The sequence below is a fragment of the Pseudophryne corroboree genome, chromosome 11, assembly GCF_028390025.1.
Source record: "Pseudophryne corroboree isolate aPseCor3 chromosome 11, aPseCor3.hap2, whole genome shotgun sequence".
Lineage (NCBI taxonomy): Eukaryota > Metazoa > Chordata > Amphibia > Anura > Myobatrachidae > Pseudophryne > Pseudophryne corroboree.
This window is the reverse complement of record NC_086454.1, coordinates 61835020-61856486: the sequence shown is the minus strand read 5'-3', so window position 1 is coordinate 61856486 and position 21467 is coordinate 61835020. Positions and strand designations below refer to the sequence as shown.

Below are 21467 nucleotides of genomic sequence, written 5' to 3'. Positions count from 1 at the left end.
AATCGCTGCGATGCGAAGAAAATCACAGAGCGAACAACTCGGAATGAGGGCCATGGTTATGTGTGCTGCTTGTAACTCTACCCCATCCTCAGCTGGGTCACTCCTGTGTGAGCAATGTTCCTGATCTCCACAGGGACCTACCTCACAGGCACCTGACTGGCTAGATAGCTTTAAAAGCATGATTCAGAATTAGCTGCACCTAAAGAGAGAAACAGGTGTTAAAACAGTCTATTGATTGTGTGGTTAAAGCAGCAGATACCAAGAAGGCTTCTCAGCCCCCTCTAGTGGTTTTACATAAACACTCACTGCCACAGGTGCTCCAGTCTGATTCTGATGTGGATGATGATGATTATATGGATGAGGACAGTTCTCTGTCCCCTGGGGTGGAGGCTCTCACTTTTGCTGTAAGAGAGGTCCTTCACATACCGTATCAGGAGGCAAAACCAGAGCAGGACTTATACTTTAATGTTAGACCCAAGACCTCAGCAACCTTTCCTGTGTCTAAGGAATTAAACTCCCTGGCCAAGGAGGCCTGGTTGAACCCTGATAAAAAAAAATTTTTTAATTCCTCAGAGGTTTTAACTACTTTTCCCCTCCCAGCTGTGGACAGGAAGGTATGGGAAAACCCCGTCAGTTGATACGTCTGTATCCAGACTAACAAATTGGTACTGCTGGTACCAGGGGCTATATCCCTGAAAGAGCCAGCTGACCGTAAAATTGAGACCACGCTCAAGGCAATTTATACAGCAGCAGGTGCAGCACAACGCCCCACAATCGTTTGTGGTTGGATTTCCAGTGCGGTAGTCAAGTGGTCTGATATTGTTATTGACTGTTTAGACTCTGCCCAGGGATGAGGTCATTACTCTGCTCCAACATTACAGGATGCTGCAAATTTTATGAGCGAGGCTATTAATGAGTTGTGTAAGGTAAATGGCTGCACCACTGCTATGGCTGTTTTGGCGCGCAGAGCTCTGTGGTTACGTCAATGGTCGGCAGACACCGATTCCAAATAGGGTGTAGAAAATCTTCCCTTTACAGGTGATGCCTTGTTTGGAGACTAATTAAATACATGGATCTCCTAAGCAACGGTGAGTAAGTCTACCTATCTGCCGTCGGCTGTGCCACCTGCTAGACGTTCTTACACTGGATCCTCCTTACAGTCCTTTTGTGTGCCGAGGTTCAGAGGCAGGGGCCGAGGGGTCTCCACCACTCCCAGAGGATCTCGTGGTAAGTCCCGTAAACCTGAAACTGCTATCTCCCTGTTCCAGACTACCGGATCCCCTGCCGCAAGGCGACTTTCATGTAGGTGCTCGCCTTCAACATTTTGCCAACGTGGGGGTGGAATCCTGCCGGGATCCTTGGGTGAGGGACCTCATTTCCCAAGGATACCGGCTGGAATTTCAAGCCCTCCCTCCTCAGATTCTTCAAGTTGGGCTTACCAGCTTTACCCGCAGCAAAAAGTTACCTTGCAAGAAGGCTGTTCAAAAAATTTGCGGACGGGGGTGGTTGTTCCAGTACCACCTCCGTTACGCAACAGGGGGTTTTACTCCAGTCTTTTTGTTGTTCCCAAACCAATCGGTTCGGTGCGCCCCATCTTGAACTTGAAGTCTCTAAACCCATATCTGCCGGTATTCAAATTCAAGATGGAATCCCTGCGGACATTGGTGTCTGGTCTGGAGGGGGGGGAATTCCTGGTATCTCTAGATGTCAAGGATGCTTACCTACACATTCCCATGTGGCCCCCTCATCAGGCTTATTTGAGGTTCGCTATATTGGACGACCATTTCCAGTTCCAGGCCTTTCCCTTTGTATTATCCACAGCGCTGAGGGTCTTCACCGAAGTTATGGCGGAGATGATGCTTCAACTGCGCACGATGGGAGTAAACATAGTCCCCTACTTGGATGATCTCCTCGTAAAGGCTGTGTCCAAGGAGCGTCTGCTGCACAGCATCGATCTGACGACTCGCCTACTTACGGATCATGGGTGGATCCTAAATTTTCAGAAATCTCACCTGGAACCGACCCAACATCTTCAGTTCCTGGGAATGATTCTTGATACAGTGTCTCAGAGGGTGTTTCTCCCGATGTACAAGTCCTTGACCATCCAGTCTATGGTTCGCTCGGTGCTCAGTCCTCGCAAGGTACATCTTTGCATAAGATTACTGGGCAAGATGTTGGCTGCTTACGGGGCAATCCAATACGGCAGATTTCATGCCCGGCCATTTCAGTTGGATCTGCTGGACAAATGGTCGGTGTGTCACCTTCACATGCATCAGGAAGTGACCTTATCTCCGAAAGGCCCGGGTTTCTCTATTATGGTGGCTACAGGTTCCTCACCTGGTAGAGGGCAGGAGTTTCAATATCCACTCGTGGATTCTACGGACAACGGATGCCAGCCTCCGGGGTTGAGGGACTGTGATCCAAGGAGCCCAGTTCCAGAGGATATGGTCAAGACAGGAATCTGTTCTGCCGATAAACTCAGGGCAACTTAAAATGCTCTTCTGCAGGCTTCTCATCTCCTGAAGGATCAGGCGGACAACGCCATGGTGGTGGCGTACATAAACCGACAAGGGAGAACAAGAAGCAGAGCGGCGATGCGAGAGGTGTCAAAAATCCTCCTCTGGGCGGAGGCCAACTCAAGGGCCATCTCCGCCATATTCATTCCACGAGTGGACAACTGGGAAGCAGACTTCCTCAGCAGGCACGACCTCCATCCGGGGGAATGGGGTCTACATCCCCAGGTGTTTCAACAGTTAATTCACCGGTGGGGCTGTCCGCAGATAGATCTGATGGCTTCTCGACTCAACAAGAAGCTATACCGTTCCTGTTCCAGAATGAGGGATCCACAGGCTGTTGCAGTGGACTCACTGACGATGCCGTGGAAATATCAGTTTGTATACCTGTTCCCTCCTCTACCGCTAATCCCAAGGGTTCTCAAAAGACTAAGAAGGGAAAGCGTTCAGGCAATTCTAATTGCACCGGATTGGCCTCGACGGGGAGGGTACTCGGACCTCCTAACTATGGCTCTGGAGGATCCCTGGCCTCTACCACTCCAAGAAGATCTTCAGCAAGGTCCATTCGTCTATCCAGACTTATAGCGGCTACGTTTAACGGCTTGGAAGTTGAGAGGGAGATTCTAGCTAGGAAAGGTCTTCCCTCCAGGGTCATTTCCACCATGGTCCAGGCCAGGAAGATGGTTACGTCTAAACATTACCATCGTATCTGGAAAAAGTATGTTTCCTGGTGTGAGGGTAGAAAGGTTTCTCCCGTGGAACTTAGAATTGGTCGTTTTCTACTTTTCCTGCAAGCGGGAGTGGATATGGGCCTGCATTTAGGCTCCATCAAAGTCCAGATTTCGGCGCGCTCTATTTTCTTCCAGATGCAACTTGCCATGTTGCCGGAAGTACAAACTTTTCTAAAAGGAGTTCTTCATATGCTTCCGCCCTTTGTACCTCCTACGGCTCCGTTGGATCTCAATGTGGTTTTGTCCTTTCTTCGATCGGACTGGTTTGAACCCTTACATAGGGAGGAGTTAAAATTTCTCACCTGGAAGACGACTATGTTATTGGCGTCTGCGAGACATGTGTCTGAATCGGGGGACTTATCCTGTAAGAGCCCTTATTTGATATTTCATGGAGACCGAGCGAAACTTAGGACCCGTCCTCAGTTCTTGCCAAAAGTGGTGTCAGCCTTTCATGTGAATCAACCTATTGTGGTTCCGGTTTTGTCTGACGCTTCCATTGGTCCTGAGTCCTTGGCAGTGGTGAGGGCCCTGAAGATTTGTCAAAAGGACGGCCCGTCATCGGAAATATGACTCGCTGTTTGTTCTTTTATGATGCCTCTAAGGTTGGTCGGCCGGCTTCTAAGCAATCTATTGCTTGCTGGCTCCGGTTGACCATTCAACAGGCATATACTTCCGCAACTCTGCTCTTGCAGACGTCTATTCAGGCCCACTCGACGATGTCGGTGGGCTCTTCCTGGGTGGCTGCCTGGGGAGTATCGGCCCTACAGTTGTGCCAAGCTGCTACTTGGTCTGGTTCGAACATGTTTGTTAAATTCTATAGGTTCGATACCTTGGCCAAGGAAGACCTTCAGTTTGGTCAGGTGGTTTCACAGGGGTCACAGCACTCTCCCACCCATTTGGGAGCTTTGGGACTTCCCCGTGGTACTAAAGTACAAGACCCCAGTATCCACTAGGACGTAAGAGAAAATAGGAATTTGATACCTACCAGTAATTTCTTTTCTCCTAATTTGTAGTGGATACTGGGCGCCCGCCTCAGTGCTTCGTTCCTGCTTACCTGTGTAAGTATTTGGTTGGACCGATGTTGCGGTCTCGTTATGTTGTTGGGATAGCTGTCCTATCCTGGTTAGGTTGGTGTTGCTATCCTCTGTTCTGGTTAGCGCCCTCCTTTCATTTATGGTTGTGTGTTGACTTGTTGCCTCACCGCTGTTGTAAGGTTTCTTCTCTCATATTATGTCCGTCTCCTCGGGCACAGTTTTCCTAGAGTCTGGTAGGAGGGGCACAGAGGGGAGGAGCCAGCACACACATACAAACAATAAAGGTTTTAAAGTGCCAGGCTCCAGTGGACCCGATCTATACCCCAAGGAACTAAAGTACAAGACGCCAGTATCCACTACGGACTAGGAGAAAAGGAATTACCAGTAGGTATCAAATTCCTATTTTTGCTCTCAAGTGCAGAACAAAAGATATTGTGACATTGTATACAGTGTCACTTGTACACACTGTCCGATATATCGTACGAGCCAGCAGTTTGTACGATATATCGGGTGCACATCGGACAGTATGTACCCAGTCTAAGACAGCTACTGGTAAAGTTGAAGATAAACTGAGTGGCATGATCACTACCCAATTCTATATTGCAAGAGGCATCCATATAGGGAAACCAATTCCAGGATTCCCAATCCTGGATGTTTTTGAGTCTAAAAATAACCAGGATTATAATCCATTAAATCTTGGGCATTACACAGATGCCCTTAGCATAGATGGCGTTCCATGATACAGTTGCTCTCAGACCCTGCTAGACTGGGAGCATCATCGGTGTGCTCCCAGCCAATCAGTGACTGAGAGCAGCCGCATCACAGGTTACACCTTCTGCCTAGTGAGCAAGGAGCCGACGACAATCCTCCACTCGGAGCTTCTCTACTGTCCAAGGAGTCTGGTGTATTGAGGTTTGTTGATCATTGTATATGGTCAGTGCAGCAATAGTTGGAAAAGTCTGCAGGTAACGAGCAGCGGTGTCAGTGTGTGGCTAGGAGGTGGTGCTGGCTATACTCCTGTCTGTGTGTGTATTTACAGTACGATTTCACAAATCCCGACATTATGGGGTTTTTTTTTTCCCCATGGGATTACAAAACTGGGCAGGAGTGGCTTCCCTTCATCCATAGTAAATGAGCTGGAGCACTGGGCATCCTAGTAATGTTGCAATAATTGCCTTGTGTGGTCAATATCTAACATGCCAAGTAAATGTTTAGGTGACAAATGGTGTCTATGAAGCAGTAAGTAGCAGCACATGACTGTATTCTCATCAGTACTGTTGGAGTTTCTTCCATATGTGTATAATTATCTTTGCTAATGTCTTGTGTACTACACATACACACACAGTCACTCCCTCTGCTTCACAGAACTGGGTGTAGTAGAAGATGGCTGTTCCTTCTAAATTTGTGTAACTGTCCTTCAGGCCTATGAGAGATTTCCTCCTCCAGCGACCTTTACAGCTCTGCCGTGGCTCTAGCATATCCTTCTCCAGGAAGCACCACTATATTGTCGTGCTAGAGTGAGGGAAGAGGAGCCTGTTCTAAACTAGGAGTTAAAATAGGTCACAACTCTATGCTAGGGATGGCCATCGATAACTGATTTAAAATGGTCTATGCCCGATGAATAATACTTTTCCATCAATGGGGGAGAACTAGATGGTTTCCTGCCATTGATGATTAAATAGTACCAGATTTTTTTTTCCTCAAATGTTCTGTGACATGGAGCCTAGCTCTGCTTTCTGAAATACCCACAAAGCCCTGCCCCCAAGCTCTGATTGTCACGCAGCCCATTGAACGGTAAAGCAGGGGTGATAATGGGGTGAAACCAACTATGGTTCCCTTGCAGAAGGCTTCATACCATTGAGGTTAACCATCAGTGGTTCCATCGATGGTTCCTACAGGAGGCGGTTGTTGGGTCGACGAGCATTGGGTCGACAAGCAAAAAGGTCGACATGCGTTTTTCACTTTTTTTTTTTTTTTTTTTCATTTTTTCACCTTTTTCATACTTAACGATCCACGTGGACTACAATTGGGAACAGTAACCTGCGCTGAGCGAGGCACCTTGCCCGAAGCATGGCAAGCAAAGCGGTGCACTAATTGGGGTTCCCCATCACTATACGAAGAAAACGACACCAAAAACAGTAAAAACAACAACTCATGTCGACCTTTTTCCATGTCGACCGTGTACATGTTGACCCAATGACCATGTCAACCTAATGCATGTCGACCTGCAGTGGTCGACCCAATGTATGTCGACCTAATGAACCACACCCATCCCTACTCAATGCTTATGACTGAGGGGCTGATGTAGGGGTGGATGCTGTTCCTTCAACCGCTGCGTCTTTGTACTCGGCGGCTGTGCGAAGTTATTCAAATGCCACTGGAGGCATCTTAAGTATAAAGACGCCCACTACTGCCTTCTGTAGTCAGTGCTGAGTCAGAAGACTTGGCCACTCTTTTACCCGCTTGATACATCAAACCAAACTATTTATTTACTATGGATTATGAACATACTATAGGGTTTTTATTTCCGCCTCTGTATAACTTTCACAGCATTTTGTTTTTCCTTTTCTCGTCTGCAGGGACATTACGTTGCGTTATAAAGAAATTAATCGGCGGAAACAGGAGTACAGACCAGAGGAAGCAGTACAACAGAATGGGGGAGCAAATTCCGAAAGCAAACCGAAAACTCTTTGAGATTTCCAAAACAAACCATGCAAGCGGTCTTTCTGCCCGACCCACCGTTACTGAACATGAATTGTACTTTTTATATTTTAATGTATTGGATACTACTGCTATTTAATAATGAAATCCATGAAACTTCGTGCTTCACTCAGTTTTTGTTTTTTGTTTTTTTTATCCTTGTGGAAAGGAAACTGGAACTTGAAGGTCAAATCTGCTGTTTTGCACCAGGCACAAGAGGAGCCCCTGCGTCTCTGTGACTTACAGCTTCTGTTTAGTAGCAAAGTATTTCAAATTGTAACTAGTGCGGTCCTGTATTTTTTTCGTTAGAAATTTCTGAAAGCTGATATTTTTTTTTTTTTTAGACTTTTATTAGCATTCCATATAAATAATGATGTTTTAATGGGTAGATAACAAACAAAAGCCAGATTCAGCACTTGTTGATGGAAGTGGGTTTAAGGTTAAACATATATATATTTTTTGTTTTTGTTCTCTTAGAGCATTTGTCACCTACATACAGAAGAGGCAATTTAATGGGTGGCCAACTTCTATGATCATACATTTAACCACATTACGAATGTGATGGCTTATGATTATTGATCATGTAGTAACTCCATAATGGAAGGGGTTCGTAGTAAATGGAAAGGTGTTCTATGACAGCTCAGCCAGTATGTATGGCACTACAGCCTACCTGCGGCCTACGATGTGTGTATGAAGCATTTCTTGCGTTCCAGAATTTGCTGGTTTCTATCTTGTAAATACACAGACAACCAAACTTTGCTCCATTTACTGGTGTCTCTATTCTTACATAGCAAGCACAGTCCCATCCCCCATGTTAAGTAGCAGGCTGGTCTGGCTTTTGGGTGCTGACGCCTTCTCAGCAGTTTCACTCTCCAGCCATAGCTTAACCTTCTGCATGTGCAGGACGTACTGCTCCGAGGCCATAATGTTCTCTTGTGTTGCTCTATAAAGGGAATTCATCCCTATTGTCAGGTCAAAGACCTTTTATGTACACCTGACAAACTACTTTGCACTGCACTGGTTTCAATGAATATGTGCAGGCAGTTTGTGTGCACAGTGTGTTTGCTGTGAGCTGTGGTCTCTGCAAGGGCTTTTTAAAATATAAAGGGACACACATCTGAAGATTTTTTTGGTACCCAATAAGTTACAGATGTGTCCACATACACCCATCCTCAAATCGCGCCAAATGGCCCAGTTAGGGCATTGTGGACTTTCCAACTTATCCACACCAAAACACTAGTTCTATATATACTATAAGCTTGCTAAGAAGCAAAATTGTGGGGAAAAGTTCACAAACTAGGGTAAAAAGGCAGGTCCGCTGGGCCTATTAGTTGTTTTTTGTTGCAAATTAATTCATATAAGTACCTAGTTTACTATATGCAAACTAGCTGCAAAATTAAGGAACGTGCACAGGACGAGATTTGCGCCATATAGCACAAAGAGAGTAGCTGTATGCGGACACAGCTGTCCCTTAACCTTCTATGTGTGCAGTGCAGACTGCCCTGTGCACCTAATGTGGCCGTGTGTTGCACTAGAAAGGTGCAGTAGTTCATCTCTCTTGCCAGAGTAAAGTAAAAAAAAAAAAATAAGACTTTGCCTAGCACTGGTTTGAGGGTGGACGTCTTGGCAGTTTGCGTACACGTTTCAGCGGCTGTCCACATATATATTGTTGATCGCTATAGAGACACCTATTAGGATTTTTGTTCATTTAGAGAAAAGGAGTGAAGGATTTTTTAAGCCGTTATCCAGTTAATTTTAAATGCAAAGGCCACATAGCTACTTGATCTTAGTTAATTAGACTATATTTACTAATTTTGTTATTCAAAACTAATAACAATTTTTCTTTAATAATGAGCAGGCACGTCAAGCAGTTGGGGCTCGTTGCTGGGTTTCCCACCTGTGTTATCGTCTCTATGCACTGAGGGCCTGTTTCAGAGATGTATGTAAATCACACAGTGGCTGCGTGTAAATTTGGTAATGCTGCAGGTGGTATCTTGGCTTTTGTGATCTGCTGCTGTGTCTGATTACGCAGCATCGGATCATCTGCAAAATCATCACCCTCAGGTTACTCAGATGGACGTCTCAGATCCGTAACAGAGACCAGTAAATCAAAGATACTGGCCTTTGCTCTCCCAGAAAAAGGGAACAAAATGCCCCCGTTTTCATGCACGCTTCCCTGGATCCAGCTTCCCCAAATTGCTGCAGCCTGTCAATAGGGATGTGGCTTAGGGGCTTGTGATTATGCCGGTCCTGTTCTATACATGCACAGTCCTTATGCAATTGGGTTTGCGTACAACTGTGACTCGGCTCCGGAAACGGGAATAGCAAAGATGGATCCTGGAGCAAGAGCGGAATTGATTAGTGCATGGCTGCATCAGCTGGCAATGTGTACGTTTGATTTACCGTGGGGATCAGAGCTCCCTATTTCGATCACAGTGGTGTGAAAGCAGAACAGTTCCGTTGTGCTCTAGCAAAAGCCTGTGTATATGGTCTTGTGCAGCATTTGGGTGAATTAATTGAAAACCACACATCTATCTATTCTCTATCTGCAGCCTTTGTTTTGGAGCAAGTTACTAATGATGCATCATGCTGTTTTCAGAGGTTGGGGAACGCAGCTGGTTGGGATAATGGTAGTGCTAGATGAAATAGATATTTTGCATTTCTCTATATGTTATTTAAATTTGTGAAGTTCCCTAATATGCAGAGTGTCCATTATTCTTGTCCTGTGCTGAATACACAAACAGATGTAACTTACAGGCAAATATTACGTAACTGCATCTCCAAGGCATTGGCTTACACCTGAAGCATACATACAATGGATAAAGCCGTTCTCCTCACCTATTGCCCTTTCTTGAGCAATCTTTTGTACTGCAGTTTCTGTCCTAGCAGGCATGCCTGGCAATGGCTTAATGTGTTTACATTACCTGGCTAATGTCAGACTGTTTATCGAATATATGGAAAAACACCATCATGGATGTAGGAGAAATTATCCTACTGTATATCTGCAAAAACAAGCATTGCTGAGTTATCATTGGGTAAACAGACCCTGGATGGAAACATACATTATCTGGATTAAACGTATAGGCCCAGTACAATATTATTTTGTCCTCCTTATAATATAATGTAATGAAAGAAAAGGCAAATTGCGTTTAAAGTAAAACCTGGAAATATCTGACATACAGTAAGTACTAGGCTCACGGGAGCTATAGTAAAAATACGGGTGGTCTTCAGTATGCCGAATGTCGGGATCCCGGTACACATTATACCGGCGCCGGAATCCCGGCATACGACAGCTATTCTCCCTCGTGGGCGCGCGCCACCGTGCCCGCAGCGTGTCGAGCGCAGCGAGCCCGCAAGGGGCTCCTTAGCGCTCGCCACGCGGTCGGGCTCCCAAGCGCTGGCATACTGTACTACACCCTAAAAGCACATACTGTATATAACATAAAATAAAAATACATGCATTATTTGCTTTATTGTCCTTAATACAAAGGAAAGTATCTGCTCAATGTAGTTTTTTTGCTATCCCGATGTATAGGGTGGTATTCAGGTGACCCGACGGTCAGATGACCTCCAACATCCCGCCCCCTCACTATCCCGGCGGTCGGCATGCCAACCAATAGGGACTATGTCCACTCTCATGGGTGTCCACGACACTCATAGAGTGGTTGCCACCGAGCCCGCAAGGGGCCCCGAGGAGGGTGAATTTGGGTGCCATTGCTGGCATTTATACCCCATTACAATGGCAACTTGACCCTAATTGATTCCCCCACCACTATGTTTAAAAAAAAAAAAGTAAATGAAGACATGTAAGAATATCACATCAATCTTTAGTGATTTCAGCTTGACAAATAGAAAGAGGGACTGTGAAAGGGGATGGGGTTGGCGTGCCTTTAATGTTACGAATAACAGCCTGGGTCCTTTATTTCTAATGGCATATGTGGTTTTGAGACAGATCCTCTACTTGGCAAATGCTGAAATACGTAATAGTTCATGCAGTGTCATCCATAAAACAAGGGCTGCATTTTGCAAGTTTGCACAGCCATCATAAGTGGAACTACCTCTGATGTATATTAAAGCATTACCAATCCTACTGACGTGTACTTGATTTCCTGCACAGAATACTAAGACCTACAGTATGGCCCAGGTTTATCCAGCCTTGGAGAGTGATAAATTGCACAGTGATAAAGTACCATCCAATCAGCTCCTAACTGTCATTTGTTCAAACCTAGCCTGTAACAGGGCAGTTAGGAGCTGATTGGCTTGCACTTTATAACGGTGCAATTTATCACTCTCCAAGGCTTTATTAATCTGGGCTTATGTTTGCTACATGTGGCGTGTTTCTGGTGTGTCTACATCCAGAACTTCCTGGTAAATAATACCAGGATAACCCTATTAATAATATATCCCTCTGGCTTTGTTTTGTTTGTTTATTTTTTCCTTTAAATAAATGACTCAACTGCTAATTAACCAGATAATGTTTGGTTAGCACTTTCTCGAAATGCGGAACAGCCAGTTAGGTCTATTAAAATGTGTTCTTGCAAATGACTTTATATTGGTTCTGTAAGCTCGTCTCCAGGTGCACAAATGGGCAAAGCTGTTGTATGCATAAAGTATGTTAACTATTCTAGCAATACTTTGTTGAAAAGACAACAGTGTAAATTAGGTCCAAGTCGGTGGTAATGAACTTTCTGGCTCTTCGAGCCAAAGCCTTTAAATAACCATGGTCACATGTTTTTGAAGTGTACCTTGATTTGAACCAGTATGTTTTGTATCAAAGACTTGTGCTGTGTGGTAATAAATGTTAATACTAGTGACGAAGCTCTATGAGTAAAGGTATATGGTGGTATTACAAAAGGTTTGTCTGGCGTCATTCACTCCCCTCCTCCACCCCTAATCCTGTGATGGGTTTGGGTAAGTATGAATGCATTAAGCTGTCTGTACTGTGAACTGCATTCTGCCATCCGGAACAAGTGTTTTTGGAATTGTTTGGATGATCCCTAATGTTAAAAAAACAAAACAAAAAAAAAAGCATTGCATGGCATCCATAGTAAATACTGGAGTGGGTAATGATGCAATGGTCATAGCTTGTTCCAGTATATGACCACCAGGCCAATTTGTAATAGGGCTCATTCATTTGTATGGTGTAATGTAGTGGTTGCTATATGGTGGAACAGGCCAGATATCTCCTATATGGTGGAATAGGCCAGATATCTCCCCTGTGTTTTGTGTATTAGATTCCTTTCAATGATTTATTTGTTGAAATCAGTACTTGGATATATCAGCAGGGGTTTAGTTTTGTAAATGATTTTGTTTGTGTATAGCTCTAAGGAAGTAATATTGCCATTAAATACTGTATAAGAGTGGAATAGCACAGTTATTTTCCTCCATTTATTATTTATTTCTCTAACGTCCTAGAGGATGCTGGGGACTCCGTAAGGACCATGGGGAATAGACGGGCTCCGCAGGAGATAGGGCACTTTAAGAAAGCTTTGGATTCTGTGTGTGCACTGGCTCCTCCCTCTATGTCCCTCCTCCAGACCTCAGTTTTACACTGTGCCCAGAGGAAGATGGGCGCACTGCAGGGAGCTCTCCTTAGTTCTTTGCATTAGAAAGCATTTTTGTTTGGATTTTTCTATTTTTACAGGGAGCACTGCTGGCAACAGGCTCCCTGCATCGAGGGACTGGGGAGAGAGGAGCAGACCTACTTAAATGATAGGATCTGCTTCCTCGGCTACTGGACACCATTAGCTCCAGAGGAGGTGAACACAGGTTCGTCCTGGGCGTCCACCCCCGGAGCCATGCCGCCGTTCTCCTCACAGAGCCAGAAGAACAGAAGCAAGAAGACGTCTCAGGCGGCAGAAGCCTTCAGCGGCTTCACTGAGGTAACGCACAGCACCGCAGCTGTGCGTCATTGCTCCACACACCTCACACACTCCGGTCACTGTATGGGTGCAGGGCGCAGGGGGGGCGCCCTGGGCAGCAATAATAACACCTCAAAACATGGCAAAAAGATATATACATGTACAGCTGGGCACTGTACATGTATATAAAAGAGCCCCTGCCATTTTTACACAAATTTGAGCGGGACCGAAGCCCGCCGCCGAGGGGGCGGGGCTTCTCCCTCAGCACTCACCAGCGCCATTTTTCTCTCCACAGAATGCTGAGAGGAAGCTCCCCGGACTCTCCCCTGCTTACACACGGTGAAGGGGTGTTTAAAAGAGAGGGAGGGGGGCACATAATTGGCGGATAAGGTATTATACAGCGCTGCTGGGGAAAAACATTTTGTGTTGGTCTCCAGGGTCATTGCGCTGGGGTGTGTGCTGGCATACTCACTCTCTGTCTCTCCAAAGGGCCTTAAAGGGGATACTGTCTTCAGAAAAGAGTTTCCCTGTGTGTATGAAGTGTCGGTACGTGTGTCGACATGTTTGACGAGGAAGGCTCGCTTAATGTGGAGGGGGAGTGTTTGAATGTCAGGTCGCCGTTGGCAACGCCGACACCGGACTGGGTGGATATGCTGAATGTCTTAAATGCAAATGTGAATCTCCTGCATAAATGGTTAGACAAGGCTGAGGCTAGGGATCAGTCAGGTAGCCAGACCGTGCCTGTCCCTGTGGCGCCAGGACCATCAGGGTCTCAAAAGCGCCCCATATCCCAGGTCGCTGACGCAGATACCGAGACAGATACTGACTCTAGTGTCGACTATGAGGATGCAAAATTACAGCCGAATGTGGTAAAGGGTATTCGATACATGATTATTGCCATATTTTGCATATCACTGAGGAACCCCCTGTCCCTGACACGAGGGTTCACATGTATAAAGGGAAAAAGGCTGAGGTCACGTTTCCGTCCTCATTTGAGCTAAGCGAATTGTGCGAAAAGGCTTGGGAGTCTCCGGATAGGAGACATGTTCCCAAAAGGATTCTTATGGCGTATCCTTTTCCACAGAAGGATAGGATACGATGGGAATCTTCGCCTAAAGTAGACAAGGCACTGACTCGCTTATCCAAGAAGGTGGTGCTGCCTTCTCCGGATACTGCTTCCCTCAAGGATCCTGCTGATCGCAAGCAGGAAATTACCATGAAGCACATTTACACACATTCAGGAACTATCGTTGGACCGGCCATGGCGTCGGCCTGGGTTTGTAGTGCTGCCATGGCATGGGCAGACTCCTTATCTACGGAGATTGACGCCTTAGATAGGGATACCATTCTAATGACCATTGAGCATATCACAGATGCTGCCTTGTATATGAGGGATGCTCAGAGAGACATTTGTTTACTAAGCTCCATAATAAACGCTATGTCTATTTCTGCTAGGCGACTCTTGTGGACCCGACAGTGGACGGGAGACGCCGACTCAAAGCGGCATATGGAGTCATTGCCTTACAAGGGGGAGGAGTTGTTTGGAGAAGGCCTCTCGGACCTTGTCTCTACTGCTACGGCCGGTAAATCGAATTTTTTACCTTATGTTCCCCTACAGCATGCTAAGAAAGTACCGCATTATCAAATGCAGTCCTTTCGTTCCAATAAAAGCAAGAAGGTACGAGGATCGTCCTTTGTTGCCAGAGGTAAAGGCAAGGGAAAAAAGCTGCACTCGGCTAGTTCCCAAGAGCAGAAGTCCTCCCCTACTTCCGCAAAGTCCACCGCATGACGCTGGGGCTTTCCGGGGGGGGGGGGGGGGGGGGTCAGATCAAGTGGGGGCACGTCTTCATCTGGGTTCTCTCACAGGTGGATCCCTGGGCAATAGAGATTGTTTCCCAGGGATACAGACTGGAATTTGAAGACCTGCCTCCTCGCCGGTTTTTCAAATCTGCTCTGCCGGCTTCCCCGTCGGAGAGGGAGCTGGTGTTAGCTGCAATTCACAAATTGTACATTCAACAGGTGATAATCAAAGTTCCTCATCTCCAGCAAGGAGAGGGTTATTATTCATCCCTGTTTGTGGTACCGAAACCGGACGGTTCGGTCAGACCCATTTTAAATCTGAAATCCCTGAACCTGTACTTGAAGAGGTTCAAGTTCAAAATGGAATCGCTCAGATCGGTCATCGCCAGCCTGGAGGGAGGGGATTGGATGGTGTCCCTGGACATAAAGGAGATGCGTACCTTCATGTTCCGATTTTCCCTCCTCACCAGGCGTTCCTGAGATTTGCAGTACAGGACTGTCACTACCAATTTCAGACGTTGCCGTTTGGTCTTTCCACGGCCCCGAGAATTTTCACCAAGGTAATGGCGGAAATGATGGTGCTCCTGCGCAGGCGGGGCGTCACAATGATCCCGTACTTGGACGATCTCATAAAGGCGAGATCTCGGGAGAAGTTGCTGGACAGCTTGTCTCTGTCCGTGAAGACGTTGCAGAGGCACGGCTGGATTCTCAATTTACCGAAATCCCAGCTAGTCCCTGCAACGCGTCTGACCTTTTTGGGCCTGATTCTAGACACAGACCAAAAAAGAGTTTTTCTTCCAGTGGAGAAGGCTCAGCAGCTCGTAGCTCTGGTCAGGAACCTATTGAAGCCAAAAAAGGTTTCAGTGTATCATTGCACGAGGGTTCTGGGGAAGATGGTGGCTTCATACGAGGCCATCCCCTTCGGCAGGTTCCATGCAAGGACTTTTCAATGGGACCTATTGGACATATGGTCTGGGTCCCATCTACACATGCAAAAACGGATCACCCTATCTCCCAGGGCCAGGGGGTGTCTCCTGTGGTGGCTGCGCAGTGCTCACCTCCTGGAGGGTCGCAGGTTCGGCATTCAGGACTAGGTCCTGGTGACCACGGACGCGAGCCTCCAAGGTTGCGGAGCTGTCGCACTAGGAAGAAATTTCCAGGGTCTCTGGTCAAGCTTAGAGACTGGTCTCCACATCAATGTCCTGGAGTTGAGGGCCATATACAACGCCCTACACCAAGCGGAGGAATGGCTTCGGAACAAACCGGTTCTGATTCAGTCAGACAATGTCACGGCAGTGGCTCATGTAAACCGCCAAGGCGGCACAAGGAGCAGAGTGGCCATGGCAGAGGCGACCAAGATTCTATGCTGGGCGGAAGGCCATGTAAGCGCACTATCAGCAGTGTTCATCCCGCGGGTGGACAACTGGGAGGCGGACTTTCTCAGCAGGCACGACCTGCATCCGGGAGAGTGGGGACTTCATCAAGAAGTCTTCACACAGATCACGGATCAGTGGGGACTGCCTCAGATAGACATGATAGCGTCCCGCCTCAACAAAAAGCTAAAGAGGTATTGTGCCAGGTCAAGAGACCCTCAGGCGGTTGCGGTAGACGCTCTGGTGACACCTTGGGTGTTCAGATCGGTCTATGTGTTTCCTCCTCTACCTCTCATACCCAAGGTGTTGACGATAATAAGAATAAGAAGGTTCAGAACAATCCTCATTGTTCCAGATTGGCCAAGGAGGACTTGGTATCCGGATCTGCAAGAGTTGCTCACAGAAGATCCGTGGCCTCTTCCCAGGGCCGTTTCTTGGGGCAGGCGAGCAGTGCAACCGCACTGGGCGCCCGCCGCGGCACTAACTGTGGCTCCCTTCTTCCCCCTCCTATTTCTCCCCGAGTAACCCGCTCGGGGGGCGGAGTTTCACGGAATGATGCGGTTGCGTCGTTAAGTCACGACGCAACCCCGTCACTCCGCGAAACCCCAACCCCCCCGAGCGGAGTACAGAGGGGGATCCAAGTTAGGAAGAGGAAAAAGCCGGCGCGAGGAGCGACTGGTGAGGCGGGCCGAAGAGCGGTAATCGCCTCTGTAAGTATTCTCTCTCTCTCAATGTGTAAAATGGGGACACCTGCCGTAATGTGTGAAAAAGGGACTCTTAGCTGCCGTAGTGTGGGGATTTAATGTATCAAGGGCATTGCGGTGTGTGGCATAATATGGTGCAGGGGGCATTACTGTGTGGGGCTTAATAAGGTAGAATTTTTTTTTCCTGTGGTGGTCGTGATCTGTTGGAGCAGGGTCAAAAACTGGATTGTGAGGTAGTCTTTTCAGACGAGGCCATGCCCATTTAAATGAGGCCACACCCATTTAGATGAAGCCACGCCCCCATTTTTTTATGTCATGGGGGCGCATTTTTAAATCTCGCACTGGGGGCCAAACTGGCTAGAAACAGCCCTGCCTTTTCCTCTAAGGCAGGACCTGCTGCAGCAGGGGCCCTGTCTGTTCCAAGACTTACCGCGGCTGCGTTTGACGGCATGGCGGTTGAACGCCGGATCCTAGCGGAAAAAGGGATCTCGGAGGAGGTCATTCCTACCCTGATCAAGGCTAGGAAGGACGTGACGTCGAAACATTATCACCTTATATATGGCGAAAATATGTTTCTTGGGGTGAGGCCAGAACTGCTCCTACGGAGGAGTTCCAGTTGGGCCGTCTGCTTCACTTCCTTCAAACGGGAGTGAATTTGGGCCTAAAATTAGGGTCCATAAAGGTTCAAATTTTGGCCTTATCCATTTTCTTTCAAAGAGAATTGGCTTCTCTTCCTGAAGTACAGACTTTTGTGAAGGGCGTGCTGCATATTCAGCCTCCCTTTGTACCTCCGGTGGCGCCTTGGGACCTTAACGTGGTATTAAGTTTCCTCAAGTCACCTTGGTTTGAACCACTCAAAACAGAGTTGAAATACCTCACTTGGAAAGTGGTCATGTTGTTGGCCTTAGCTTCTGCAAGGCGGATTTCGGAATTGGCGGCTTTATCATATAAAAGCCCATACCTGATTTTTCACGTGGCTAGGGCAGAGTTGAGGACTCGTCCTCAATTTCTGCCCAAGGTGGTCTCATCTTTTCATATGAACCAACCTATTGTCGTGCCTGTGGCTACACGGGACTTGGAGGATTCAGAGTCCCTTGATGTGGTCAGGGCTTTGAAGATTTATGTTACCAGAACGGCTAGGATCAGGAAGACCGAAGCTCTGTTTGTTCTGTATGCGGCTAACAAGGTTGGCGCTCCTGCTTCAAAGCAGACTATTGCTCGCTGGATCTGTAACACGATTCAGCAGGGTTGCCATTGCCTAAATCGGTTAAGGTCCATTCCACTAGGAAGGTGGGCTCCTCTTGGGCGGCTGCCGGGGGGGTCTCGGCACTACAACTGTGCCGAGCTGCTACTTGGTCGGGGTCAAACACCTTTGCAAAGTTCTATAAGTTTGATACCCTGGCTGAGGAGGACCTCCTGTTTGCTCAATCGGTGCTGCAGAGTCACCCGCACTCTCCAGCCCGTTTGGGAGCTTTGGTATAATCCCCATGGTCCTTACGGAGTCCCCAGCATCCTCTAGGACGTTAGAGAAAATAAGATTTTACTTACCGGTATATCTAGTTCTCGTAGTCCGTAGAGGATGCTGGGCACCCGTCCCAAGTGCGGACTTCTTCTGCTAGACTTGTATATAGTTATTGCTTACATAAGGGTTATGTTATAGTTGATCGGGTTTGAACAGAGGCTATGTTATTGTTCATACTGTTAACTTGGTAGTTTATCACAAGTTATACGGTGTGATTGGTGTGGCTGGTATGAATCTTGCCCTTAGATTTACAAAAATCCTTTCCTCGTACTGTTCATCTCCTCTGGGCACAGTTTCTCTAACTGAGGTCTGGAGGAGGGACACAGAGGGAGGAGCCAGTGCACACCCAGAATCCAAAGCTTTCTTAAAGTGCCCTATCTCCTGCGGAGCCAGTCTATTCCCCATGGTCCTTTCGGAGTCCCCAGCATCATCTACGGACTACGAGAAATAGATTTACCAGTAAGTAAAATCTTATTTTTAAATACCCTAAATAGCTTTGTCCAGTATTATCTGGATATATTTATCCCAAAACATTTCATATTCAGCAATATGACGGACCAGTAAAATCCTATGTATTATTGTGTATTTATATTTCATTCACTACAGTAAGTGGACACTTATTGGGTAGACTTGCTCATTTTTATGAATACATGGGTGGTTCAATAAGTAATGTTCTCTATTTCATTCTAATTTCCGACCAGGCCAGAGCAGGTAGACCACTGCTTCCCCTCATGGCCATTAGACTGCGCCTCATTTCAGTCATACTGCCCCTACATCAGTTGTAAGATGGTGGGGCTGGTTGAAACATGGTCACACAATCAGCTGCCAACTTGTCTAGGTGTACGGTGATAATGCCATGTCACAGAAATTGGTGACGTGAGGTGCGGTGAGGCAGAGCCTTTCCTGTCATACTAACATATATACATACAGTGTGTGTGTGTGTGTGTGTGTGTATATATATATATATATATATATATATATATATATATATACACACACACACGTATACACCAGAGTTTGACTTTATAAATTATAGGAAAAATAAAAATATGTTACAAATATCTTCTTTGTATTATTCTAAAAATTGTTATAGTCAAAACTCTGGAGTACAGTCTATGGCATCTGTCATTTTCATACATCTGAAAGATTGCCAAATTTCCAGCAGGATATACTGTTTGTACTGTGTATAATGCCCAGATGAACCCTTTGGCTCCTATATTGTATGTAAATCTGTCTCTGAGACAAGCCAGTCCCTACTAAGCCATTTACCTCACTGCACGGCCTCAGTTTATATACCTTTTTGAACAAGCATATATTCAGAGCATGCATAAACTTTTGTCAAGAGTGTTATCAGAATCACATATTCTTGTATTAGCAGCAGGGGGCAAAATTGCTTACATCATTAATAAGCAAATAACTATTAATTTCTAGACTTTTCCTACTATACTTGACACATTAAAAAGCTTTGCTCATTTTCCATGAAAAAGTACAGATAGCGCTATTCCAACAGATCCATTTGCTACATTTGCATATATCTTCGCAACTGCATCCAATAGGCACATAGAAATCTTCGGTGGGAAAATATATGGTACGTTCTTGTTACGGCATGTCGGCATACATTTAACTCTATCACTGGATACATACTATAAGATTCTGTCCAGTCTTTCTGGTTAAAATGAAAATCTGTTAATATATGGGAGCAAATACTAATTGACCATTTGCTCCCAAACACCGGAAAACAGACAAAAATGGCCGGTCAGACAAATTGTAAACATCCATTTGATTTAACCAATTTATCTAAATGACCATTTTCAGGCGTTTGGCAGCAATGGTTGATTGTCATTTGCACCCATACATTACCAGATTTTCATTCCAACTAGAAAGATTGGACAGATAATCTTATAGGCCCTACACCAGTGGTTTCCAAACTTTTTTGGATCATGGTGCCCTAGAGTATCAGAATTTTTTTCACTGCACCCCTAGGCCAAAAATTTCTTATTGAGAAATTTAGAAAGAAATTAAATTAAGTAGATTGTGTATATATGTCATCCTTAGTGTTAATTGTGTGGTGTGGGACAAGATTTGCTTCTGTTAGTCCCCATATTTTATGACTGACAGCTACTAGCACTAGTTTTGCCTATTATATTGACCATGAATAATTTGAATTGGTCCTGAACCACCAACCCAGGGCACCCCTGCAAGTGTCCTGAGGCACCTCAGGGAGCCATGGCACACAGTTTGGGAACCACTGCCCTACACACTGGCCGATAATCGTCAAAGATATGAACGATCTCGTTCATATCTTTGAGTGTGGAGGCACCAGCGATGAACTTCACTCCCCCCTCCCCCCCGCCGCTGGGTCGGCCGTATCCGCCGTCAGGCAGCTGGGTGGAGGATCTTTAAATGTGTAGGGCCCATTAGTGTGTATCCAGATTTAGGAGAATGGAGGGAAGCTGTTGACAACCTGATCTTTCAGTCTCACAAATGCACCTGCCTGGTAGGGATTAGAAGCGTTTGGTGATATTTCTCATAAACAATTTTACAGCCATGCAGGTCACGTGACATCCAGGTGGTTCTATTTTGGTGTTCCATGGATTGGTGTATTCCACAGTAGTCTAGGCACAGAGCTGGGCTACTGGCAGCTAGAGATGTGCACCGGAAATTTTTTGGGTTCGGTTCCGTGGCCGTGTTTTGGGTTCGGTTCCGTGGCCGTGTTTTGGGTTCGAACGCATTTTGGCAAAACCTCACCGAATTTTTTTTGTCGGATTCGGGTGTGTTTTGGATTCGGGTGTTTTTTTCAAAAAACCCTAAAAAACAGCTTAAATCATAGAATTTGGGGGTCATTTTGATCCCAAAGTATTATTAACCTCAATAACCATAATTTACACTCATTTTCAGTCTATTCTAAACACCTCACAATATTATTTTTAGTCCTAAAATTTGCACCGAGGTCGCTGGATGACTAAGCTCAGCGACCCAAGTGGCCGACACAAACACCTGGCCCATCTAGGAGTGGCACTGCAGTGTCACGCCCGATGGCCCTTCCAAAAAACACTCCCCAAACAGCACATGACGCAAAGAAAAAAAGAGGCGCAATGAGGTAGCTGTGTGAGTAAGCTAAGCGACCCTAGTGGCCGACACAAACACCTGGCCCATCTAGGAGTGGCACTGCAGTGTCAGGCAGGATGGCCCTTCCAAAAAATACTCCCCAAACAGCACATGACGCAAA

General features: G+C 46.3%; 1 protein-coding gene across 1 annotated transcript in view; it reads left to right on the top strand.

Annotated features, from left to right (window-relative positions):
• Positions 1-11832, top strand: part of PTDSS2 (phosphatidylserine synthase 2) — a 205280-nt gene extending 193448 nt beyond the window's left edge. Inside the window, exon 12 of the mRNA XM_063944344.1 lies at positions 6858-11832. Coding sequence (XP_063800414.1) covers positions 6858-6972 — 115 coding nt within the window. The 3' untranslated portion in view covers positions 6973-11832. The remainder of the gene's footprint in view (positions 1-6857) is intronic.
• Positions 11833-21467: the final 9635 nt, after the last annotated feature.